Source organism: Camellia sinensis, chromosome 12, assembly GCF_055761805.1.
Source record: "Camellia sinensis isolate YWXY chromosome 12, ASM5576180v1, whole genome shotgun sequence".
In the NCBI taxonomy this organism is placed as follows: Eukaryota; Viridiplantae; Streptophyta; class Magnoliopsida; order Ericales; family Theaceae; genus Camellia; species Camellia sinensis.
Window position 1 is genome coordinate 46,430,140 of NC_138972.1, and position 25,513 is coordinate 46,455,652.

Genomic DNA, 25,513 nt, shown 5'->3' on the forward strand with positions numbered 1-25,513 from the left:
TGCTTTGTTATTTTTGTTATAGATACAATGTTGTTGTGTCCACTTGGCTTTGTTGATTTGTTTGAGCATGCCTAGGCTGGGTTTCTTGTTTTGCCCACTAAACTCTGTAGTCAACTCTGTTTATTACATGATCAAGCCTACCATCCCTTTAATCACATTTGATTAAGAAGATCATTTGTTTACACATCAGCTAGCTCTGTTATGGGCTGAAAACATCTTACTCTTTTACTTCAGTATATTTTTAGAACTTGAAGTATTGATGGCTTTTAGTTTTAATTTTATGATTTATATATGTTCATAATGGAGGAGGGTAAAATTGTTGGAGCCATTTGGTCATCCCATGGATATAAAACCCTCCAGTAATTCCTTTCTTACCCCATGCATTAACTTTGTCTTGGCAGATTGTTAGATTTTGGAATTGCTACCAACGGTTAGATGCATTTCTATTGTTTATGATTACTGATATCAACTTCTCTCTCTCTCTCTCTCTCTCTCTCTCTCTCTCCCAATTTTATACATGTTTTTAAGTTCAGGGAACAACAGAGATAAATGGAAAAAGTGCATTGGAGACAAAGATGGAGAGGCTCGATTACAAGTCAACAAAACTCAGATTCCTAATGTAATTGTAGAGATGCATGACATTGCATAGAGAGGGGCATCCTATTTTGGTGAACTAGGTTGATATGGTAGGAAAAGGATTTGTGTGAATGTGGTTATTGTGAATGGGAATATGAATATCAAGTTGGCTCAAATGTCCAGATTCCTATTTTGTTGAACTCAGATTCCTATTTTAGCTCAAATAGAGGGGCATCCTATTTTGGTAACTCCTTAATGTTATTCAAATGATTTGTGTGTGAATGTTTTTTTTTTTTAATTGATTTGTGTGTGAATGTTTTTTTTTTTTTTTTTGCACAATGATTATGGACTATCATTTGATAAGATTTTACTATGTGAATGGGGGTTATTATTTCATATTAGTGTTATTTTTTAGTTTTATTATAGGTATTTTTTTAGTTCACTAACATAAAATTAGCACAATTAAAAAAAAAAAAAAGGAGGGCTATCATGGTGTTTCTAAAAACGTCGCTACATAGTATCCCAATGGTTGGATTTTTTTGGGAAAGAGAGATACGACGGCATTCTAAAAACGTCACTAAATAGCATGGTGACGTCATGTTACCGTTAGTGGAACTTTTAGCAAACGCCGCCTATAGTCATATAGCGACATTTCTAAAGCGCCATAGAGTTATAACGACGGCCGCATCTTCGGCGTTTGGTGCAAAACGTCACTAAAGGATTTGACGGTGTTTTTAAAACCTATCGCGGCGTTTTTTGAATGCCTCTAAATCCTCTGTTTCCAGCTGTGTATGTTAATATTCATTAATTAGGTCAAATTATATTGATAGTTCCTACATTTTATTGTTTGTGCCATTTTAGTCTAATAGTTTCAATTGGCTCAATTTTGATTATTAATTTTAAATTTTGCGTCAATTCAGTCAAACCGATAATGCCATTAGGATTTTTAAGACAAAGCAAAAAATTCAAGGTCAAAATTAATTTAATTGAAATTATATTAATTTCAATTGATTCATTGACATGATTTGAATTAGGGATGTTCATGGGTCAGTTTGGTTCGATTTTACACTAAATTAGAATTAACCTAATCATGATCGGTTCCAAGTTTTTAGACTTAGAACCAAACCAATCATGCAATAGAAAGCACCAAACCAACCCAATATAGCGCGGGTTGGAACCAAGGTTCCACTATATTAAACATAATTAAATCAATCAATAATAAATAATTAAAATAAACATATCTTTAATATTTAAATATAATACAAACAAAGAGAAAAATATTATTTAATGCAAACTAGTACAAATTAAATCTAACTCAAGCTTAAACGTAACCAATACTAATGGATGATGAGTCATAATTTTCGAGGCTTTGCTTCTTGTAGTTTGTATAATGGGTGGGGTCTATAATTTTAAAGTGGCAATGTCATAGCATATGTTGGTATACTAATTAATATACCAATTGGTGCATGTAGCACCACTCAATTAAACTTATTAATACAATGAATACAAATTAAATCAATTGTGAAATCTAACTCAATTGAGCATCATATTTGCAAATTGCTCACGAGTGTATTTATCGGTTGAACGTTTATCATAGTAGCTTCTAGGATCATGAACCCCCCTTTCATCAACAACCTTTTCAAGAATCATGTTGTAGACCGCATCCATATCCTTGCCGCTGTCTTGTAGAAACAGTGTTGCTACCTTAGGCCTGATGTTCTCTACAAGCTAGAGTTCCTCTTTGCCATGGTGGCATGGACCTATAGAAACCACCTTTGGATCAAACATTCCCTTGTTATTTTCATGGTTTCTCATCACCGGTGGAACTCTCGGTATTCGAGGTGTGAACAATGACTCTTCTACCTTGATCATCGTTTCACTTTCACTTTGACTTGGCTCTTCTCCACCATCGATTATCATGATTTCCGGTTTCACCTCTCTATTACTAGTCTTCGTTGAACTACTATTATTATTAAAGACCTCCTACATTGAAAACCGCATTCTCTTCCTTTTACCTGTTAGTACACTGCTTTGTTATTAAATGACTCAAGTCTGTCATGTACTCGCAATTATTACTAGATACTCTAAGTTTCCTTTTTTCATAAATAAAAAATAAATATAAATATGAGAAATATTGCATCATCACACTGCTAGTCCATAACAATTTTTTTAAAAAAGTCAACAAAATTTGTCAAACAATTAATTATCAAGCTCACTAAGTCCAAGCTTATCAATCACTCCACTACTACTTTCATGCAATCCCATAATGCAGTAAAATAAACACCATCACAAAGGATATTGATGGAATTGAGACCTCACACCACAAAAGGTGTTACACAATCACCAAATCAAATGTCCTGGTTATTCTAAGATCTTGTTTCATAGTCTAGATTATATATAAAAGTTTGAGGATAATATGTAATATTTAAGAATATAAAATATGATATAATATATTTAAGATATGACATGAATTACACACACACACACACACATATATATTTATATATATATTATGAGATTATTTTTACTATATTTGGTTAGGATGTGATATAGAATAGAATAAAAAGAGAATAATTATTTTTGATCGTTGGATAAAAACTAAATCTATATCGATAGTGAGGGATATATAAATACCATTGGACTAGTATTCCTTATTCCCCTCTTTTGAGAGAGATGGTATTTGGACTGTCTACGTTGAGACCAACCAAACGCAAGATATAAAGAGACCAAAAATAATAATTATTATTGTTATTATGAAACCCACCTCATATATTATCCTTCACACTCTATATATATCCCTAATATTCCCTCAACAAACAAACAAACAAGGCCTTAAATATTTGCACAAACTATTCTCAAAATTAAATCCACATCCAACTACAGAAATGATTTCCCATGTGACTCTCATGCCATGTGTGATTTTTATTTTTATTTTCATTTTACTGATATATTCTAACATAAGCAACAACTGAGAAATGAAGTGAAGAAAAAGAAACAGGGCATAACAGAGCAGAACAAGGGAGAAGGTGGAGAATTGACTACTTGGAATCATTAGTCAATTAGGGCTAATCCAAAAATCTCAGATTGATGCATTCCTTGAGTTAGCACCAAATCTGCAATAATATTTAAGTATTACCAGTTGACTCGTGGTGTCATGACCCGAACCCGCCCCCATGGGTTAAGGACATAACCGGCCAGTAATCCTGAGATTACCTACGGCCTCAAATCAAATCAGACATAACTCATCAGAGTAAAGGGGCCAAACGGAAGCAAATTTTAAAACTTTGTCCATAGAACTGTGCTTACATGGCACGTCATAACAAACCATACATATACACATTAATAACTCACATCAAAGACTGCAGTAGTATAAGGTTCTGTACAGACAAGATCATTCAAGTCTAGGTCAGCCAATCAAAACTATATACAAACGTATCCAAAGTCCTCGCCAACATGACAAAATGAAACAAGATAACAAAAGGGCGAAGACGAGTCTCGTGCGTGAGACGTAAGGGCTAACTCTTCAAAACTTGGTTGTTCCTCCCAAACATCATTGAGGTTGGGTTTGGACCTCTCTTGACTCACCTACAAACACATGAATGAGCGTGAGCGAAAGCCCAGTGAGCAATATCAAATAAAGAAGTTACACAACGGTATTTAGAACAACGTGCTTCAAACGGCCTTGGGCCCAACTCGTATTTCTATCTAACATATATATATATATATAGGTCAAGTGATTGCGGTTCCAAGCACATCATATGGCCTCGGGCCCAATTCATTCGTGTCATACGGCCTCGGCCCATTCATTCATATCATTCATGTCCAACTGGCCTTTGGCCCATTCGTACTTTCATTCATGTCAAACTGGCCTTTGGCCCATTCATACTTTCATTCATGTCAAAATGGCCTTTGGCCCATTCATACTTCCGTGTCAGACTGGCCTTTGGCCCATTCATTTGGTATAGCAAACATTGTCCACCGTTCAAATTAACGAACTTATGAAACTTACATAAAAGTAAGCAATTGGACAACAAACACATTTCAGATATCTTTATTGAGATATTACTCACAATGATCGGCCGGTTGGTTTGCCCTGGAGCTTGACCCCACACATCACATAACATACGGGTCACAACCGATATAATCTGTTCTTCATTCACATATTCCTCTTTAGGCTTCTTTCTTATTCTTGTAATTCATTCACAATGCTCAATGCATGCCTAAGAGTACTTGGAAGTGAAAGGAAACGAAAAGCGAAGCACATAATGCATTTTCAAAATTTTAGAAACAGGGGTCCTCGCTTGAGCGTGGACTTTCCCGCTCGAGCGAACCCATTAGGTTTGCAAAAGTTCTGGTTACATCATTTTTACGCTCGAGCGTCAAGTCGGGCCCTCAAGCTGAAAACCTCACTACATGGCTCCCCGTTCGAGCGTGAACTTCCACGCTCGAGCGGACGTCCATGTCTACAAAAATACTGGGAGCTCGTATTTTATACTCGAGCGGCGGCTTTCCCCACTCAAGCAGACATCAAAATTTCTAGATTTTCCAGAACTTGTTCTTGAGCTCAAACTTGATATTCAAAGGCTCCAAACACATGATTTTGGCTCAAACTTCACATATGCATGTACTAATATGGTACAAACACCAAATTACAACATTATGAAGCTCAATTCCTTGAACCAATTACATGCATGACTCAAATTATTCCAAACTCATCTCCAACATGCTAAATTCAAACATTCAAAGCTTACACTCCTATGAATTGTACATGCATGTGAGGTATAACCCTCATTCTCAACTTAGATGATGAAGAGATGGTCAAAAACATGAGCTTCAATTAAAAGCTCACATGGATTATGCATTTTGTGCTCAAATATGCAAATTCAAAGCAATTTCTCACATGCATGTGCATATTGACTTCCAAATCAACAAAACCAACTCAATTTCATCATAATCAATTAAATTCATGTTCTTGATCACTATTCAACCTTGAGTTCACAAAATCACAATTTGACATCCATGAATTTACTTACCTAGAGTATCGCGACCCCGGTCTTTTCCCATTTGATTATTGTATTCAGACTTAGGTTCCGTAGATTCTGTCATTGTATAATTGTTGTTGTTGTCCCATATTTTCTTATTTGAAGTTATTTTTGAGGGCATTACAACTTGGTATCAGAGCGTACCGGGTTTGAATACTTTGGGTACGTGGGAAGTGATTAGTATCACATTGGGTTCGTCTCGTTTGATAGAGACTTAGTGTAAAGTTATATGCTTATGTGATAACATGTTTATGTGATTATGTGGGTATGGAATGTAGTTTCTAGGATGTTGATTGGACCCTTGAGTTTCTAGTAGTCTTGTTGGAAAGGCACTTGATCACTGCTGCTTCCAACCGGAACTATAGTAATGCATTGGGACTATCATTATCCGGGAATGAAATTCGTAGGTGCTTATGTGATTATGTGCTTACGTGGAATGAATTATTGTTGTCCAATGCATTAGGACGCGAGTGTTTAGCTTCGGCACATTTATTAATGTGCTAATGTCTTTATTTCCTTTATTAGGATGTCAGGACGAGGACGAGGACGCGGTAGGCGTGGTAGGCCGGGTAGGCAGGAGGTGCCTGTGCCAGAGGAGATTTCGGCAGTTCAGGAGGGAATTGGCCAGGCCAATGTGGCCGAGCCAGTAGGCCAGCAGGCTATGGGCGCTCTAGCCCGAGAGATAGCAGGGGCATTCAGGGAGTCAGTAGGCATTCTCAGAGCTGAGAATCAAGCTCAGGTTGTTGTTACGGATGCAGGACCTTCCTTTCTGAAAAGGGAGTTCTTCCGGTCTAATCCGGATGAATTTGTGGGTGATCCTAAAGAGCCGCTTAAGGCAGATGAATGGCTCGAACAGACAATGAAGACGTTTGAGATGCTTGGCATCGAAGATGAAGGGTTAAAGTGACCTTGGCATCTTTCCAGTTGAAGGGGGATGTGGGTCAGTGGTGGAAGTTTACTAAGGGTCGTATAGGAGGTACGTGGGAGGCTTTTGTGAATGCTTTCCAGGAGAAGTTCTTATCTCCAGCTGTCAGGGAGAAGCTGAGAGACCAGTTCTGCCAGCTTAAGCAGTCGAGTTCTTCAGTTCCCAGTCAGTGCAGCAATCTTATGCTCATAGGGGTGAGCAGGTTGATCAGAGGTCGTCTGGGCGCGTGCATGCAGTTACCGCGCAGGATCTTGTACCGGCACCATCAGTTGTGAGAGGTACCTTCTTGTTTTGCAACTCGGTTGCTAATGTTTTGATTGACACGGGTGCATCTCATTCCTTTGTGTCTGCTGCATTTGCATCTGTTTTGGAGTTGGAGTTAGCACAGTTAGCATCTCCTATTTGTGTAGTGTCACCTCTTGGGGTGAATTGATTTTGAAACAAGGTGTTAGGGGTTGTGATATAGAGGTTGATTACCATAGAATCCCATTTTCCTTTGTGGTTATGCCTATGAGAGGTTTCGATGTTATTTTGGGTATGGACTGGTTATCGTCATACCGGGCAGTTATTGATTGCTACCGCCAGAGGGTCACTTATTGTACCGTGAGCGGAGAGTATTTTCATTTTCTGGGGGACCGGGTTGGTAATGTGTTGCCACCGGGGTATGTTCCGCGAGGACGGAGTGAGCTTAGTAGTCTACTTGCTAACCTTTCGATTAGTGAGGATGTTGAGACTCAGATTGTGTTGCCAAGGGTGGTTTGTGAGTACTCGGACGTCTTTCCCGAGGATCTTGTTGGTTTGCCACCGCATCGAGAGATTGAATTCTCTATTGACCTAGTGCCCGGCACGGCGCCGATTTCTATGGCACCTTATCGTTTTGCCCCAGCCGAGTTAGTTGAGTTGAAGATTCAGCTCCAGGAGTTGCTAGATAAGGGCTTTATACGTCCTAGTGTTTCGCCGTGGGGAGCACCGGCCCTCTTTGTTAAAAAGAAAGGTGGTGCTCTGAGACTTTGTATAGATTACCGGAAACTGAATCGGGCTACGATTAAGAATAAGTACCCTATGCCTCGTATAGATGATATGTTTGACCAGTTGAAGGGTTCCCGTTGTTTCTCAAAGATAGACTTGAGATCAGGTTACCACCAGTTGAGGGTCAGGGAGGAGGATATTCCGAAGACGGCATTCCGTACACGGTATGGCCACTATGAGTTTCTGGTGATGCCATTTGGGCTCACCAATGCACCGGCAGTTTTTATGGATTTGATGAACCGGATCTTCCGGAAATTCTTGGATCGGTTTGTAGTCGTTTTTGTGGATGATATCCTTATCTATTCGCCTTCTGAGGAGGAGCACGAGGAACACTTGAGAGTGGTGCTTGAGTTACTTAGAGCCCATAGGCTGTATGCCAAGTTTGGGAAGTGTGAGTTTTGGCTGAGGGAAGTCAAATTCTTAGGCCACGTGGTATCCGGGGAAGGGGTGTATGTTGATGCATCCAAGGTTGAGGCAGTGCAAGATTGGGCACAGCCTAAGAGTGTTTTTGAGATCCGCAGTTTTCTGGGATTAGCTGGGTATTACCGTCGGTTTGTGAAAGATTTCTCCAGGTTAGCGTCACCGTTGACTAGACTGACTCGGAAGGGAGTCAAATTTGTATGGGGTGAGACTTGTGAAAAGTCGTTCCAGGAGTTAAAAGTTAGATTGACCACCGCTCCAGTATTGATTATTCCAAAGAGAGGGTTGGGTTATGCAGTCTATTGTGATGCCTCACGAGAGGGTCTGGGTTGTGTGTTAATGCAAGAAGGGAAAGTAGTTGCCTATGGCTCACGTCAGTTGAAAATTCACGAGCAGAATTACCCTACGCATGACCTAGAGTTAGCAGCTGTGATATTTGCCTTGAAGATTTGGAGGCATTATCTTTATGGTGAGAGATTCGAGGTATTCTCGGATCATAAGAGTCTTAAATATTTGTTTACACAGAAAGACTTGAACTTGAGGCAGAGGAGGTGGATGGAGTTCATAGAGGATTATGACTTTGAGTTGCATTATCATCCGAGAAAGGCCAATGTGGTGGCCGATGCCCTTAGCAGAAAACCTGTTGGTGTCATAGCTAGTATAGCCATCCGAGAATAGGAGATGTTGGGTACACTTGGGGTGTTTGACCTACTTCTAGGCGAATTCGTAGAGGCTGCGGCCTTGTTTTCTGTTGTTGTACAGCCTACACTCGTGACTCGAGTGTTAGAGGCTCAGAGGGGTGACCTTGAGGTAGAAACCCTCCGTGAGAAGATTTCTGGTGGGAAGGTTGAGAAGGGTTTGATGGTGTATCCCAACCTGAGTGTGAGATACCGAGACCGTCTGTTTGTGCCAGAGTCTTGTCGAGAGGAGGTACTCCGAGATTTTCATCATTCACGCCTTGCGGTGCATCCGGGAGGTACTAAGATGTATCGGGATTTGGGTCGTCAGTTCTGGTGGCGGGGTATGAAGAGAGATGTGGCAGCTTTCGTATCTAAGTGCCTTACTTGTCAGCAAGTGAAGGCCGAACATCAGAGGCCGGCGGGTTTGTTGCAACCCTTGCCTATTGCCGAGTGGAAGTGGGAACACGTCACTATGGACTTCGTTGTGGGTCTTCCGAGGACTCAGCGGGGTAGTGATACTATTTGGGTGGTTGTAGACCGGTTGACTAAGTCGGCGCACTTCATTCCTATGCGCGTGAGAGATTCGGTAGATCATCTTGCCGACTTGTACATTCGGGATATAGTGAGGTTACACGGGGTTCCAGTGACGATCGTCTGAGATAGAGATCCTCGTTTTACTGCCAGGTTGTGGCAGAGTTTGCAGAGTGCCTTAGGCACTAAGTTAACCTTTAGCACGGCTTACCATCCTCAGACTGACGGGCAGTCCGAGCGTACTATTCAGATCCTTGAGGATATGCTTCGGGGTTGTGTTCTAGACTTTAGTGGGTCATGGGAGAGGCACTTGCCGTTGGTGGAGTTTGCCTACAACAACAGTTTCCAGTCTAGTATCGGTATGGCACCGTTTGAGGCCTTGTATGGCCGACCGTGTAGATCTCCTGTGTGTTGGGCCGAGGTGGTTAATGCACCTCTGTTGGGTCCGGAGTTGGTGAGGAAAACGACGGAGAAAGTTGAGCTTATCCGTAAGAGGCTTGTTACAGCACAGAGTCGTCAGAAATCTTATGCCGACCGTAGGAGGAGACCTTTGGTGTTTGAGGTGGGTGATCATGTATTTCTGAAGATATCACCTAGACGGGGTTTGATGAGGTTTGGGAAGAGTGGGAAGTTGTCCCCTCGGTTCATTGGTCCGTTTGAGATCCATGAGAGGATTGGCGAGGCTGCTTATCGTTTAGCTTTACCGCCGCAGCTGTCCGGAGTACATGACGTGTTTCATGTGAGTATGCTTCGGAAGTATGAGCCGGATCCATCACATGTGTTGGATTGGACCGATTTAGTGGTTGATGAGGATGTCTCATATGAGGAGATACCGATTCGAGTCTTGGATAGGCGGGATCAAGTTTTGCGAGGCAAAACCATCCCTTTGGTCAAAGTTTTGTGGAAACATCACGGAGTGGAGGAAGCCACTTGGGAACGTGAATTGGAAGTCCGCCAGAATTATCAGGACATATTTGTTGATTTGTAATCTTATAATTAGATTCTGTTATATTGTTGAACTTAAGAGCTTTATATATGTCTTAAGTTGTAAAACATTGAGTTTGTCTTGGTAATGGGTGTATTTTGAAACTTGCTTCATTATAGAAGTTTAGTGTAACATTGCATCTGTTGAGTACATTGTTGAATGTGTTGTATATATCATGCGATTGAATATGATATGGGAATTGTTAACATTGAAAGGAATAATGCATAATATTGATACAGGTTGAGTATATGTTGTTTTATATATATAATGTGAGATGCCTCTTGATAAAGAGATGAAATGACCAGTTTTGGGTCAAGATGTTTACTAATGAATTGTCAAAAAAAAAAAAAAAAAAAAAAGGGAATCTATTTTCAAAAACTTATGCTTAATTTCGGGGACGAAATTCTTTGAAGGGGGGGAGGTTATAGCGACCCCGGTCTTTTCCCATTTGATTATTGTATCCGGACTTAGGTTCCGTAGATTCTGTCATTGTATAATTGTTGTTGTTGTCCCTTATTTTCTTATTTGAAGTTATTGGATGTGTTGGGCAGGTTTGTTTCAGGTCGGTTGGGTTTAGAAACCAAGTGTTGCTATCCAGAATTTTGGATCTTCGCTCGAGCGAGGAGTTTGTCGCTCGAGCGAGCTGTTATTTTTGGTTCTTCGCTCGAGCCGGGGTTTGGTAGCTCGAGCGAGAGGTTGCGTCTGATTTGGACCTGTAGCTGTGCATTCTTGGCTCGAGCGACCTTTTCTTCGCTCGAGCGTGTTAGTTCGTTCTTCGCTCGAGCAATAGTTCCTTCGCTCGAGCGTGTGTCTGGTTACAGACCTGAGGGTTTGAGTTCTTCGCTCGATCGAGTTTTCTTTCGCTCGAGCGAGCTTTTGGGTTGTTGGCTCGAGCAAGGCTTCCTTGGCTCGAGCGTAGCTTCTCTGTGTCTGGTCGCTCGAGCGACCAAGTCTTCGCTCGAGCGAGCCTGTCAGGTTTAAATAGGCAGCAGCGTGTTTCAGATCTGTTTTTCATACACTTTCATATTCCAAAACCCTAGTTACGAGTTTTCTCTCCCTATACACACCTTCTCTCTTAGGATTGATCCTCTTAGGGTGCGTTTCTACCCTAGATCCTTCATTAAAAAGAGTGTGTGAGTCGAGGGCTTCGTTTTAATCTGAATTGTTGGTTGTTTGGAGCACATTGGTATTTGGGCACTCATCTCTGTCTTCACCATTTGGGTTGTTTTCTTCGAGGTAGGGATTTCCTACTCCATTTTATAGGTTTTGTTCTAAGTTTTGGTATTTTGATATGTTGGGGATACTTTGGAAAATTTTGGGAAAAACCCTAGTTGTATTATTAAATTAATTTGTATAATTAATTCATGGAATTGGGAAAAGATGGTTAAATTCATGGAATTGGGAAAAGATGGTTAAATTCATGGAATTGGGGAATTTATGGATTAAATGGCGTAGTTGGATAATTTGAATCATTTGTCTATTGAATTGTTGACATAGTTATTTTCAGTTTAGAAATAACTGTTTTGGGCTATTGGTGGAGGATAGTCGTGATTGTTGTAGACATTGCATGTGGATTAGGAATAACTGAAACTAATCACATTGGTTAAGTCATTAATTTTGACTATTGCATTGATACAGAAAATATGTGTATTGATTGAGCATTGCATTTGCATACATTGTTTTGTGTGGGAGGAGATAGGGGATGTACTCCACAGTTTAGGGAAAGATAGGGAATGGACCTCTAAACCGGATTTTGTTTGGGAGGAGATATGGGATGGACTCCATTAGCATCACTTTTTTGTGTGCTTATTTATATAGAAGTGTTTTATTGATACAGCACTAAAATGTGTATCAATCTGGAAGTATGAAGTGTTTTGATTTGAGCTTGAGTCTCATTTGTTTGTTGATATTGGAAGGATGTGAATATGATATATGAAATTCACTGTTGTAAGTTTGGCCAGGTTCTGAGCCATGTTGATAAAATTGGAAAGTAAAACGTGTCTTAGACAATAGTGTCATGAGACTGTAAAATGAAGTAATTGATTACCTTGGTTAACCATCTGTTGAATGCTATTGCTTTATTCATTGCTCATATGTGGTTTAGTATTTTTCTACTGGGCTGTGGCTCACCCTTTATGGGAACATCATTTTCAGGTTCAGGTGATAAGCTACCTCCAAGGACTTAGCTTGGAAGGACTTGGATTTTGAAGACTATTTTTAGTTATTTGTTTTTCATTGTTAGTACATGTAAACACACAAGCCTACGGCTTTATTTATATTTGAGTTAGAACTCATACTTTGTGTCCAAGTGTTGGCTTGGAAAGATGTAAGCCGGTAGGGCATTTACTTTGATGTTACATGTAATGCTTTTGTTTAGTAAGACTCTGATGGATATTATAATGAATTATTAAAGTGTTTTCTTTAAATAATGCATGTCAATGATATATATAATGGTTTTATTTTTGAGGGCGTTACATAGAGGCTTTAATCTTCACAAATTCTAGTTGAATCTTGAGTCCAACCTTCTAATTTCTCAAACTTGAGCCAAACACACAATTCTCCTTCTTTCTCCCTCTCTAGAGTCGGCCCCTCACTCTCACAAATGTGCAATTCAGATTTGAGCTCAAAAGAAGCAAATGAGAGTATATAATGGCCATTTTTTAAAAAGCTCCCTCAAAACATTTCTTTAATATAAAATGATTGGGCACCATTTCATTAATTTATTCTATTTAATTTGATCCGAATCAATCTTCAATTAAATTTCACCGTAGGCTCTAAAAATTACGCCAATCACAATGGCGCAGTCAATTTCGGTTTTTGTGGCCGATAAGGCCTTCAATTTAAATTCCAAAGCAGATAATCAAACATATATTTCTACGGTAAACAGATAAAAATTCAAAACCACATATTCTCACATAAATGACATACAAAATCATATCACACACATAATCACATTCAAAATAAGGACCAATTTGTATAATACGGAACGGGGTTATCAAATTTTTTACCAAACCTCTCATATGGGTGTGGGACCCACACTACATATGTGTAAGTCCTAACCCATGTAAGAGGTTTGAAAAAAAAAATTGATAAGTTATTTGAGATTCCTAGCATAACTCTATTTTCAAATATATCTAGACAAACAAGGGACAAAATGATAAAAGCATCCAAAAAGTCAACGCTATCTTCAAAAACCTGGTGGGAATTTTTTGTAATTTTCATAAACTTCAAGAAAGGTTAGTATAATCTATCTAAAATTATTTAGAAAAATAAATTTTGACGTATGCAATACAGAATAATAATTTTACCCTATGGTGCTTAAAATGTATCTTAAATAAATATATGTGATTGTTTTTGTTGATTATTTGTGAGCGCCTGTGTACATACGTGCACAATGTACACATTCGGGGTGTACTGCTAGAAATTTTAGATTTAGTGGCGTTTAAAAAACGCCGCTATAAGTGAAATAAACGCCACTAAATCTTTTGTGACGTTTAATATCAAACGTCGAAGATGCGGCCGTCGCTATAGCATATGACGCTTTAAAAACGTCGTTAGATTAGCATAGGCGGCGTTTGGAGTTTTTAAAAAGGCCGCTAAATGTGATAAATAACTGTAAAAATAACATCATCTAATATTTAGCGACGTTTTAAAAACGCCGCGAAAAGATTTTTCCCTATTTTAAAAATATTACTGTTTGGCACTGTAGTGGCGTTTGAGAAAACGCCGTTATAGCCCCTCTTTTTTTTTTCTTTTTTTTTTTTTTGAGATTTTGCTTATTCTGTTAGATTTAACTAATTAAAGCTTGTACACAGTTGCTAATTGCTAATGAAATTATTGTCAATCCAAAATAAATCAACGAATTATACATTTTAAGTGGGAGAACAAAGGAATATATACATGAAGATGGAGCAGAGAAAAACTTATGCTCACAGTTGCTAATGAAATTATTGTCAATCTGGAACAAATCAACAAACTATACATTTTAAGTAGGAGAACAAAGGAATATATACATGAAGATGGAACAGAGAAAAACTTATGCTCAGAAAAAGATAATTATGAAGGAATTTAACCATCTGGAGCTTCACTAGCCTTCACAAATCGACCCTTAACTTGCTTCCTGGTATTTGCTCTCGCCTTTCTTGACTCGTACCGGATGTGCTTATCGTATCTATTTATGATATATAAGTATTAAGAAGTTACAAATTTTGATTTTCTATAGTAACACTGTAAATCAAATAAAACATGGTAAAAGAGGAATGATAGCTCTATGTACCTTCGGTATTTCTTCTCTTTGTAACGCTGCATGGCATTGCCTCTGTTTTGCGCAAGCTGCTCTATGTTAGCCTTCGTTATTGCTGCTGTTGGGGTCTTGCCTCTCACCAGAACTGAGCTTTCTATGGACTGGATGTCTTTTGAGGCACTATAGCCTTTTGGATTAATGAAATCTGAACCTGATGAGGGTCGTCCCATAGGTAAATTGTTGCTCTCTGGTGTTGCAGGCCCACTGTTTGCTGTAGGCTTATTTGCGTTATTCTACATCATTAGTAGAACAAATGAATATTCACTGGGCCATAAAATACGTTAGGACACAGAATGCAAAATTCCTATCCAAATCAAATCAGAAGAACACTTACTTTACTGATCATACTAGCAAATGGTGATCTCTACCTTTCCATAAGTGTCGCACACTTCAACATGCCATTAACCGTCAATGGGTCTGCCTGACAAATACTATTCCTCTCATTCCATTATAGTACTCTCAAGTATTTAATACATATCAAAATCAAATCATACATAGACATAAACCTAAACCCACAAACAAAATCAATGTAAAAATCCAAGTAACAAGGAAACTCCTAACTTTACAATTTTAAGCAAACCCACATCTCAATTGATGTATATATATATATATATATAGAGAGAGAGAGAGAGAGAGTACTTGCAGGACAAGACGGGGATGAGTTGGAGGAGAGTGCAAAAAATAATACTCTTTGTTTAAAATGATAAACTCACATCATTGTTTAAAATGATTGAATAGATAAATACACATTTAATTTAAAGGCAAACCTATCCTTTTGTACTTTTATTTTAATCTTTATTGATACTCCTTGTTGTCAATCAAAAAATAAAATAAAATGAAGATAGACCATACTATGAGAATCAATTGTGCGCTTACCAGGATTGTTGACTCATAAAAGAACTTAGTTCAATGACCTCAACACCTGGAAAAAAAATGATGACCACATGTTAGTCCCACAGCACTGGGTTGCACGCCTTGCCAAGCCCATAAGAAAATGGAAATTTAACCAGCACGAAGAAGGAAATTTTGACGGGGAACCTGGGTTACACGCCTTGCCAAGCCAATAAGAAAATTGTCTGGCTTGATATCCCCATGTAAAAAGGATTTAGAATGGACAAACTCAACTCTATTGATCCGAAATAAATACCAGATTACAAGTGTTGACAAACTTAGAATTATCTAAATGCAATAATAGTATACATTAAATCAAATGCAGTTACCATTTGATCTGCAAGCATAAGAACAGTCTTTCAAGAAAGTTTCCTACTGCAAAAATTGAACAAATCTTCAAGACTGGGTCCAAGCAAATCCATCACTAGAACATTGTAGTCTCCCTCCACTCCAAACCATCTCACATTTGGAATTCCAGCTGTATTATTTCAGAAATGTTATGACCAGAAAAGAGTATCAAATATATGAGCAAAAGAACTCATAACAGATCAATTGTCTCACTAAAATAATTAATTAATAAAAACAATTATTACTTCCTCCCTGTAGAATTCTATATAACTTTGATTCGTAAAGCAACTGAGGATGTTTTGTTTTCACATCTTCCTGATGATTTCAAACAGTATTAGCAGCTTATCAACCATAAAAGGTTAAAAACCAAACCAGTACAGCAAGTTTAGGCATAACAAGTAACAACTAAGGATATGAAGGTGAAACACTTTACCAGTTTAGTTGTTGCAACCTCCACCATCTTGTTCAACAAACCCAGTTTTCAATAGGTATACCTATATATAGAGAGTGACAGACAGGGGGACAGAGCATTTCAAGAATGTCAAATTGTAATAAATGAAATTCTTCTTCTGTTTATTCTTTTTTTTTCCCCCAAGTGAATTTCTCATGTCCAAATTTATGGTTTAAAAAAAAATCCCAGAAACCCTGCATAACAAGCCCAAACCTTTTGTTCACACAAGCCAAAGGCAGCAAATCTATTGTTCAATATCCAACTTGTGTGCTTTGCGTGCTTCAAGAGCCATAATTTCTTTCCTAAGGTTTTGCTTCGACTTTGTAGCAATCTTAGCAGCGAAACTCATCGGTAGATCAAAGTCTTCCTTCCTTGCTATCTGAATAAGAACCTCCATGATCTGCAAAATTGTGGGGGAGAAGAGTCAAAGAAAACTCATAACAGATCAATTGTCCCACTAAAATAATTAATTAATAAAAACAATTATTACTTCCTCCCTGTAGAATTCTGTATAACTTTGATTCGTAAAGCAATTGTGGATGTTTTGTTTTTACATCTTCCTGATGATTTCAGACAGTATTAGCAGCTTATCAACCATAAAAGGTTAAAAACCAAACCAGTACAGCAAGTTTAGGCATAACAAGTAACAACTAAGGATATGAAGGTGAAACACTTTACCAGTTTAGTTGTTGCAACCTCCACCATCTTGTTCAACAAACCCAATTTTCAATAGGTATACCTATATATAGAGAGTGACAGACAGGGGGACAGAGCATTTCAAGAATGTCAAATTGTAATTGTAAAATAAATTGATCTATATTATTGATTGATTTTGTATTACAAGATTGTTGTGTATCTTGATTTGTATCTTACAAGCTATTATATAGGAGAGGATTTGGGAGTAGGTGAGGTAGGTGAGTGGTGGTAGTGGATGGTAGTGGAGGTGGTGGGTGGTAGTGGAGATGGTAGGTGGAGTTGGTGGTGTGGTAATTTACACAATTTACAATTTACATTAACAGCCCCCCTCAAACTCCAGGAGGATAGGAACTAACCAACTTGAGTTTGAAGAGAGAAAAATAAACTGATAAATAAAATAAAACAGGATAGGAGACACGGTATGGTCGTGTCAGACCGATGTAGCAGACAGTTTATGGGGTCATGTCGGACCGTTGTAGCAGACACTGTGTGGTCGTGTCAGACCGATGTAGCAGGACAGTTTACGGGGTCATGTCGGACCGATGTAGCAGGACAGTTTACGGGGTCAGGTCGGACCGTTGTAGAAGACAGTTTACGGGGTCATGTCGGACCGATGTAGAAGACAGTTTACGGGGTCATGTCGGACCGATGTAGAAGCTGACCGGAATCAATGTCGGGACAGTTTATGGGGTCATGTAGGACCGATGTAGCAGCTGACCGGAATCAATGTCGGGACAGTTTATGGGGTCATGTCGGACCGTTGTAGCAGACACTGTGTGGTCGTGTCAGACCGTTGGAGAAAATTGTGGTGGTGCACCAAGGGGGCGACTTAGGGAGTGCGCCATGAGCGACTTATACATGATACTGTGTATAACCCCCCCTCAAACTCAAATAGGTGTAAAGATAGAAACCTATTTGAGGTTGAAACAAAGGGATTGATAAAGCTGACCGGTGTAGAAGACACTGTATGAGTGTGTAGATAGGCTGCCCAAAAAATATACATGGATGTAGATATCGAGCCCTCAAAAGTCGTGCCCTCAAAAGGTGTGCCCAATCTGTCAAAAGGCGTGCCATCAAAAGGCGTGCCCGATGCATCAAAAGACGTGCCAGATATGATGGCGAGGCACGTGAGTGCCTTGGCTGGCGTGCCCGTTTGTCGGGCGTCAAGAGGCGCGCGATGCGCGTGGCTGCCGCTGTGTCATGGTCTTTATAAACCGAAGCGGAGGAGGCAGAAACTGAGACAGAAAAACTGAGAGAAACCTCTGAAAAATTCTTCGTTTTGCTGAGAAAGAGAGGTCGTTTTGCTGAGAGAGATAGGCTGTAACACTCTGTGGCGAGAGATATTTTGTAACACTCTGTTGCCCAGAAAATGGCCTCGTCTTCCCGTGGGCTGCTCACTCTCTTTCCCGATCTCAACGAGTCCACAGGAGAGAGAACTGGTGCGGTGTCCCGTGAACCTCAACCAAACACCACTGGGTTTGCTCCGTTGAACTTTCCGATGCAGTCGGTGGAACAAAAAATGGCAGTGCAAACGGATGTGGAGGCTAATCAGTATACTTTGAAGGCATGTGTGGAGTCCATGACGGCGGTCACAAACTTGTCGCACCGGCTGCAGAGTAGGACAAATGAGGTGCAACAATTAAACTCCCAGCTGGCGCTGCTCCAACGCATGTATAAGGATGCGCGAGCAGAGATAAGCGTGCTAAGGGCAGAAAACAAGGAGCTGAAGCGGAAGGCCACCGTGATGTTTCGATTTGGAGGGCCGCCATATGCTGCAGTGGAGGAGCAGGGAGTAGTGATCGTGCCCAGTGGAGTGGGAAACACGGAGGCAGCACCGTCAAGGGCCGCCCAGGACGGAGGCAAAAAGAAAAGACCGGCGGCAGAGTAGAGAAGAAGGGAGGTCGATGTATGGCCGCTGCAGAAAAGAAAACAAAACTTTGGGTGTTGTTTGTTTTGTTTTGTTTTTTTTTTTTTTTTTTTTTTTTTTGTTTTGTTTTGTTTTTTTTTTTTTTTGTGTAGAAATGTGATGGGGGTTAATTCCCTGTCATGAATAATGGGGGTTAATTCCCTGTCATGAATAAAACGATGTGTGGTGTGTTTTGGTTTATGATTTGTTTTTTTTTTTTTTTTTTAAATAGATATATGATAAAATAAATGAAATTATAAAAGTAATGGGGAACAGGTGGGCAGAAGAAAAGTTTAAAAGAAATGATGGGAAATATTAAAAGAAATGTGGGAGAAATGATGAGTGTAATGTGATGATGATAAAAGAAAGAAAAAATCAGGAAGAGACATGCCACGTAAGTTGAAGAATAAAAAAATAAAAAAGGAAAAGGTTGAAAGAGTAAAAAATCAGAGGGGCATGGGTGAGTGTGTGGGTCTCTTGTTTATTGATTTATTCTGCCAAAACTGAAGAGAGAGGGATGTATGCCGTGTGTGTGAATGGTGGAGCAGTGTAGTGTGGGTCTCTTGAGTGGAATGTTAGAGAGAGAAGAGTGAGTGCCCCCCATGTGGTTCAGCCGAGAGAGAGAGGAGGTGCTGCATGTGTATTTGTTTTTTTTTTTTTTTTGTTTTTTTTTTTTTTTTTTACATGTTCAACACTTAAAAAACAAAACCAGCCGAGAGAGAGAGAGCTCAAGAGGTCCTTCGACAGAGCCATCCGTAGACGGACGATGCAGATCGGCGAGAGGACGATGCAGATCGGGAGCGGGAAGGGGAGGCGGAAGAAGGCGGGGATTGCGACGGAGGGACGGTGGCGACGGCAGCTTCTTCCGGCGGAGGATGTGCAGAACTCCACGTTGTTGGCGACGGAATGGGAGAATGTAGAGGGGCAATCGAAGAGCCTTGGGGGAAAACGAGCCCTCATTTTCTGAGTATTCGTTGTCGAAGTGGGAATTCCTGGAAGTGGTATGGACGCTGTCGATTTCACTACTGCGATAGTGGCGGAGAAGATGAACAGGGGACATGCCGTGCTGGTGAATTACAGGTCTGTTTGGTGATGGAGGCACCGACCCGTCTGTGAGGCGGTTGTTCTGTTTTATGTGTTTTTTTTTTTTTTTTTTTTTTTTTTTTTTTGCATTGCAGTGCCAGTTTCTTAGAGCCTTTGCTACCTTCTCATTGAAGATGGTTGGCTTCATAGTTGTACCCATAGAGGTGACAAGCTGTGGGCGAGGGCGCAGGAGGCCACGGCTGCGGCGCTGTAGGAGCGGCTTCAGCAAGCCATAATGAGCGGCGGCGGCGGAGAGGTGGAGACGAGTGGACCGAGTGGCAAGTTTGTCGACGGCGAGTGGTTGTGTTGCCGGGTCGTCACCTTTGTGGTTATGTTGCAAGTTTGTCAGAGGATGCATGTCTACAACTTGAACTTCTGGGTTTTACCCCCGATCGATTCTCTCTCTACTCTTTATCTCTCTATATATGTAATCCAGAGCTTTTCCGCTATATTTGGATTGCAGGGTCGATATGGGTTTTGAAGACTGATGTGGAAGATGATGATGGAGAAGAGGAATTTGCTTGCTGCTATGGCTTCTATGGGTGTGATAGAGATGACAGCGGAATAGGTTGAGGTCCGGCGGGCGGTCAAGGCGAGGTTGCCGCCCGCCGGTGAAGCGAGAAATACTAAGGTCTTAACCTTGCTCTGATACCATGAAAAATAAATTGATCTATATTATTGATTGATTTTGTATTACAAGATTGTTGTGTATCTTGATTTGTATCTTACAAGCTATTATATAGGAGACGATTTGGGAGTAGGTGAGGTAGGTAAGTGGTGGTAGTGGATGGTAGTGGAGGTGGTGGGTGGTAGTGGAGATGGTAGGTGGAGTTGGTGGTGTGGTAATTTACACAATTTACAATTTACATTAACAGTAATAAATGAAATTCTTCTTCTGTTTTTTCATTTTTTCCCCCCCAAGTGAATTTCTCATGTCCAAAGTTATTGTTTAAAAAAAAATCCCAGAAACCCTGCATAACAAGCCCAAACCTTTTGTTCACACAAGCCAAAGGCAGCAAATCTATTGTTCAATATCCAACTTGCGTGCTTTGCGTGCTTCAAGAGCCATAATTTCTTTCGTAAGGTTTTGCTTCGACTTTGTAGCAATCTTAGCAGCGAAACTCATCGGTAGATCAAAGTCTTCCTTCCTTGCTATCTGAATAAGAACCTCCATGATTTGCAAAATTGTGGGGGAGAAGAGTCAAAGAAAACTCATAACAGATCAATTATCCCACTAAAATAATTAATTAATAAAAACAATTATTACTTCCTCCCTGTAGAATTCTGTATAACTTTGATTCGTAAAGTAACTGTGGATGTTTTGTTTTCACATCTTCCTGATGATTTCAAACAGTATTAGCAGCTTATCAACCATAAAAGGTTAAAAACCAAACCAGTACAGCAAGTTTAGGCATAACAAGTAACAACTAAGGATATGAAGGTGAAACACTTTACCAGTTTAGTTGTTGCAACCTCCACCATCTTGTTCAACAAACCCAATTTTCAATAGGTATACCTATATATAGAGAGTGACAGACAGGGGGACAGAGCATTTCAAGAATGTCAAATTGTAATAAATAAAATTCTTCTTCTGTTTTTCCATTTTTTTTCCCCCAAGTGAATTTCTCATCTCCAAAGTTATGGTTTAAAAAAAAATCCCAGAAACCCTGCATAACAAGCCCAAACCTTTTGTTCACACAAGCCAAAGGCAGCAAATCTATTGTTCAATATCCAACTTGTGTGCTTTGCGTGCTTCAAGAGCCATAATTTCTTTCCTAAGGTTTTGCTTCGACTTTGTAGCAATCTCAGCAGCGAAACTCATCGGTAGATCAAAGTCTTCCTTTCTTGCTATCTGAATAAGAACCTCCATGATCTGCAAAATTGTGGGGGAGAAGAGTCAAAGAAAACTCAGAACATATCAATTGTCCCACTAAAATAATTAATTAATAAAAACAATTATTACTTCCTCCCTGTAGAATTCTATATAACTTTGATTCGTAAAGCAACTGTGGATGTTTTGTTTTCACATCTTCCTGATGATTTCAAACAGTATTAGCAGCTTATCAACCATAAAAGGTTAAAAACCAAACCAGTACAGCAAGTTTAGGCATAACAAGTAACAACTAAGGATATGAAGGTGAAACACTTTACCAGTTTAGTTGTTGCAACCTCCACCATCTTGTTCAACAAACCCAATTTTCAATAGGTATACCTATATATAGAGAGTGACAAACAGGGGGACAGAGCATTTCAAGAATGTCAAATTGTAATAAATGAAATTCTTCTTCTGTTTATTCTTTTTTTTTTTCCCCCAAGTGAATTTCTCATGTCCAAATTTATGGTTTAAAAAAAAATCCCAGAAACCCTGCATAACAAGCCCAAACCATTTGTTCACACAAGCCAAAGGTAGCAAATCTATTGTTCAATATCCAATTTGTGTGCTTTGCGTGCTTCAAGAGCCATAATTTCTTTCCTAAGGTTTTGCTTCGACTTTGTAGCAATCTTAGCAGCGAAACTCATCGGTAGATCAAAGTCTTCCTTTCTTGCTATCTGAATAAGAACCTCCATGATCTGCAAAATTGTGGGGGAGAAGAATCAAAGAAAATTCAAGGTACAATATGAGATTTTAGCCCCAGAAGATTCCCCAGCAGACTGCATACACTGCACATAGTGAATGGACCTAAAGACCAACAAAATCCCTCAATATTTCTATATTTCTATATATTTGTAGTATTTGGATTCCTGTTAACAATAACAATAATAAAAAATTAAAAATGGGAGTAGGAAAGATAAAAGAAGTAGCCTGAGCATGGTCAGTGATGCCAATAGTAGCCACAGGGCCTTCAACCTTCACCCATTCATGTGAAGTTGCATACTTCAACCCTTCTAGAACTGCAAAAAATTCACACAATTTCATGTATATATATAAAGAAAAAACGGAAAAAAAAAAAAAAACCAGAAAAAAAAAAAAAACAAAATGTATAATTTAGAACCTTAAAAACAGAATGTATAATTCTCACCAGTGATCAGCTATGCCGTGATATCTTTTTTTTTTTTTTTTAAATTGTGCTAATTTTTCATCTAATCAGCTAGTTTCGACTCTCAAGTCTTATATTTCATGAATAAATGATGTTTTCTTTTTCTAATCTACAACTTGAAAACAAAAGAGTCATTAATCTCATAATCAACAACCATATCCAATCTTCTCAACAACGAAAAAAAAAAAAAAACAAAAAAGGCAGCCATTTCCAAAGCCCTTTCGATTTTATATTCATAACTTCCTCCCATGATAGTACTCTTGAATGCAACTCTCTCTGCAGTCTTATATAAATAATTGAAAATTGAACTTTCTAGACACCAACATATCCTCTCATATTACACAAAGTATCTCCCAATGATATACAAGAATCATACACACAGATACTCTAGTGAGCGAGAGCCACTTGAGTCAAATGCAACAAATTACAAAGAAATGTATCTCTGACATTCAACTAACAAGGATTAGAATACAATATTTACCTCCCAAAAAAAAGGAAAAAAAGATAAAGGTAAAGACAAATAGAGAATAAAATTACCCAGCAACAGCGCAGGTATTTTAACATTATCCACTACAAGGAAGCAACTGTACTGATTTCTTGCATTTCTTGAGTGTATTTTGGGTGTAACAAACTAACAAGATGATGATTTTGCTGGTTTGTCCCAACTCCCAACAAAACCAATTGCAAATGTATTGTAAAGAAAAAAAGAAAAAAGAAAAAGAAACATGACAGGTAAAGAGTATTTCAAATGTTTAGTTCAAAACAAGCAAAGCATTTCAAGAAAGCAACATAATAGTGTGGGAATGCCTATATATATACATATATGTATATAAGTATGTATATCATTTATAAAAGAGTACCTGGATCTTCAAGAACTCTTCTTTACTCATATTTTGAACTGAAATAGAACACAACCAGAAGGGTACAATAATGGAAAGAGAAAAGCATAACCAAAAAATTCAACCTTGAAAATTTCAAATTAAAGATTTTACCCAACATTGTTCTGCAAGCTGCCTGCTCCTTCGATATTCACTACTTCTGTAATACCCAAAAGCAAGAAGATAAAGCTTTTCCCTCATTTTGCAATGGGCTGCCACTATTGGCTAATGAGGCTGCCAAAGAAGAATTGTTTAGTTTCTGACAAGGGCTAAAATTTCATATACAAAATCACAAATAAACGCTCAGAATTTCAAAACAATACAAATACGGTAGGTCAACTGTATATGTTCTGTGCAGCTTCCAACATCAACAAAAACTTAAAACACAAAGGTGCAGTGAAAAATAATAGAAAAGCAGCAATAGCATAAACAAAGCTAATCATGACTCCAAAGGGAATGATGGTGATTGCTTCAAATACAAAAGTGGAATGATGGTGATTACTTCAGATACAAAAGTGGTAAACAACAAGAGGATGTTAAACGGAATGAGTGGAAAAATTAAACAAGATTGAAATCACAATTGTATGAGAACTATAAACTCCTTGCTGTAAAGAAAAATTATTTAGTACTGAATTTATTGGTTCAGACCTTCAAGCATAGCTATCCCACACTGCACATCTTTTGGTTGTTTGGAATGAACAAGAGCCCATGATAACCGTATAATGCTCTCACTCTTTAGTTCATCTGAGACACCATTTGCAGACTCTGCAACTTCTCTCTCACAGCCCTACACATGAAAGACTTCAGAGCATAAACAAAAGTGTGGAAGAACTAGAGAAAATTATCGAAAACTGTACCTGTACCCCCTCAACAAGAATATCTAACAAATTACCTAAAACTGAACTAATCTACAAAAACAATGCCAAGATGAGAGGTGAATACAGAGAAATCAATATTTGCTGCTCATCAGCCTCAACCTCAGCCTCAGCTTCATCTAAGAAGACAACAAGAAGAAGTGATGGAAAAGAAAGATGAGAGAGAGAGAGAGAGTGGAGCTCACCGATCTGAATCGCTAAGATGAACTCGATTTCGATTTTGAGAGAGAGAGAACTTCGAAATGGTTGAATCACCGATCTGAAATGATCTGAATCATCGATCTGAAATAATCTGAACTTCGATTTCGAGAGAGAACTTCGAACTTCGAAACGATCTGAATCACCAATCTATTTCCCTGAGACAGATCTGAATCTATGAATCTAATTAGGGTTTAGACAACACACACACACACACACACAGAGCAGCTCACCGATCTGAAACGATTTTGAGATGAACTTCGATTTTGAGACAGTGGAGCTCTAATGAACTTTGATTTTGAGACAGTGGAGTTCGAAATGGCTTTGAGATATTAATGGGGTTTAGACAGCAGAGAGAGAGAGAGAGAGAGAGAGAGAGAGAGAGAGAGATTTGGAGATTCAAGAATCAAGAGGGTGAAAAGAGTGAGAGAGGGAGTGCCTGAGAGATAACGCATTTGAAGGCGTTTAAAAACGTCTTCTATTCACGAAACGGTGCCATTTTATTTAACAAAAAATACAACGTTTATAAAACGTCGTTACATATTATAAACAGTGGTGTTTTAAAAAATGCCATTAAAAATACGCCACCACAATCCATATTTCCTGTAGTGACATGAGTCCGACCGGCCTAAGCCAAACCCCTATGATTTATGGGGCT

General features: G+C 39.0%; 1 protein-coding gene across 4 annotated transcripts; it reads right to left on the reverse strand.

The window, feature by feature from the left end:
• Positions 1–14,039: 14,039 nt before the first annotated feature.
• LOC114298478 (zinc finger protein CONSTANS-LIKE 15-like) lies at positions 14,040–25,234 on the reverse strand. Of its 4 annotated transcripts, XM_082898462.1 has the most exons (11): positions 25,089–25,234; positions 24,843–25,024; positions 24,431–24,569; positions 23,897–24,016; positions 23,765–23,802; positions 22,670–22,752; positions 15,712–16,581; positions 15,399–15,413; positions 15,131–15,166; positions 14,465–14,724; positions 14,040–14,359 (listed from the first exon to the last, which is right to left on the reverse strand). In XM_082898462.1, exons 7-11 carry the CDS (start codon positions 15,727–15,729, stop codon positions 14,257–14,259), a joined length of 432 nt encoding a protein of 143 aa, XP_082754588.1. In that variant the 5' UTR covers positions 15,730–16,581; positions 22,670–22,752; positions 23,765–23,802; positions 23,897–24,016; positions 24,431–24,569; positions 24,843–25,024; positions 25,089–25,234; the 3' UTR covers positions 14,040–14,256. The 4 variants fall into 4 exon arrangements, with proteins under 4 accessions (XP_082754588.1, XP_082754587.1, XP_082754586.1 ...); XM_082898461.1 differs by lacking the exons at positions 22,670–22,752; positions 23,765–23,802; positions 23,897–24,016; ... (1 more) ...; positions 24,843–25,024; positions 25,089–25,234 and adding exons at positions 16,672–16,741; positions 16,860–16,920; positions 20,857–20,997 and having other exon boundaries at positions 15,399–15,860; XM_082898460.1 differs by lacking the exons at positions 22,670–22,752; positions 23,765–23,802; positions 23,897–24,016; ... (1 more) ...; positions 24,843–25,024; positions 25,089–25,234 and having other exon boundaries at positions 15,399–16,665.
• Between the last annotated feature and the right edge of the window lie 279 nt (positions 25,235–25,513).

Excerpts from the sequence above, each read along its gene's own strand:
- LOC114298478 (XM_082898461.1), bottom strand. The coding sequence starts at position 15,479 with ATGGGCTTGGCAAGGCGTGCAACCCAGTGCTGTGGGACTAACATGTGG. Across the intron at positions 15,167-15,398 it reads TCCAGGTGTTGAGGTCATTG|CACTCTCCTCCAACTCATCC; the intron begins AACTAAGTTCTT and ends TATTATTTTTTG. Across the intron at positions 14,725-15,130 it reads ATCCCCGTCTTGTCCTGCAA|AATAACGCAAATAAGCCTAC; the intron begins GTACTCTCTCTC and ends CTAATGATGTAG.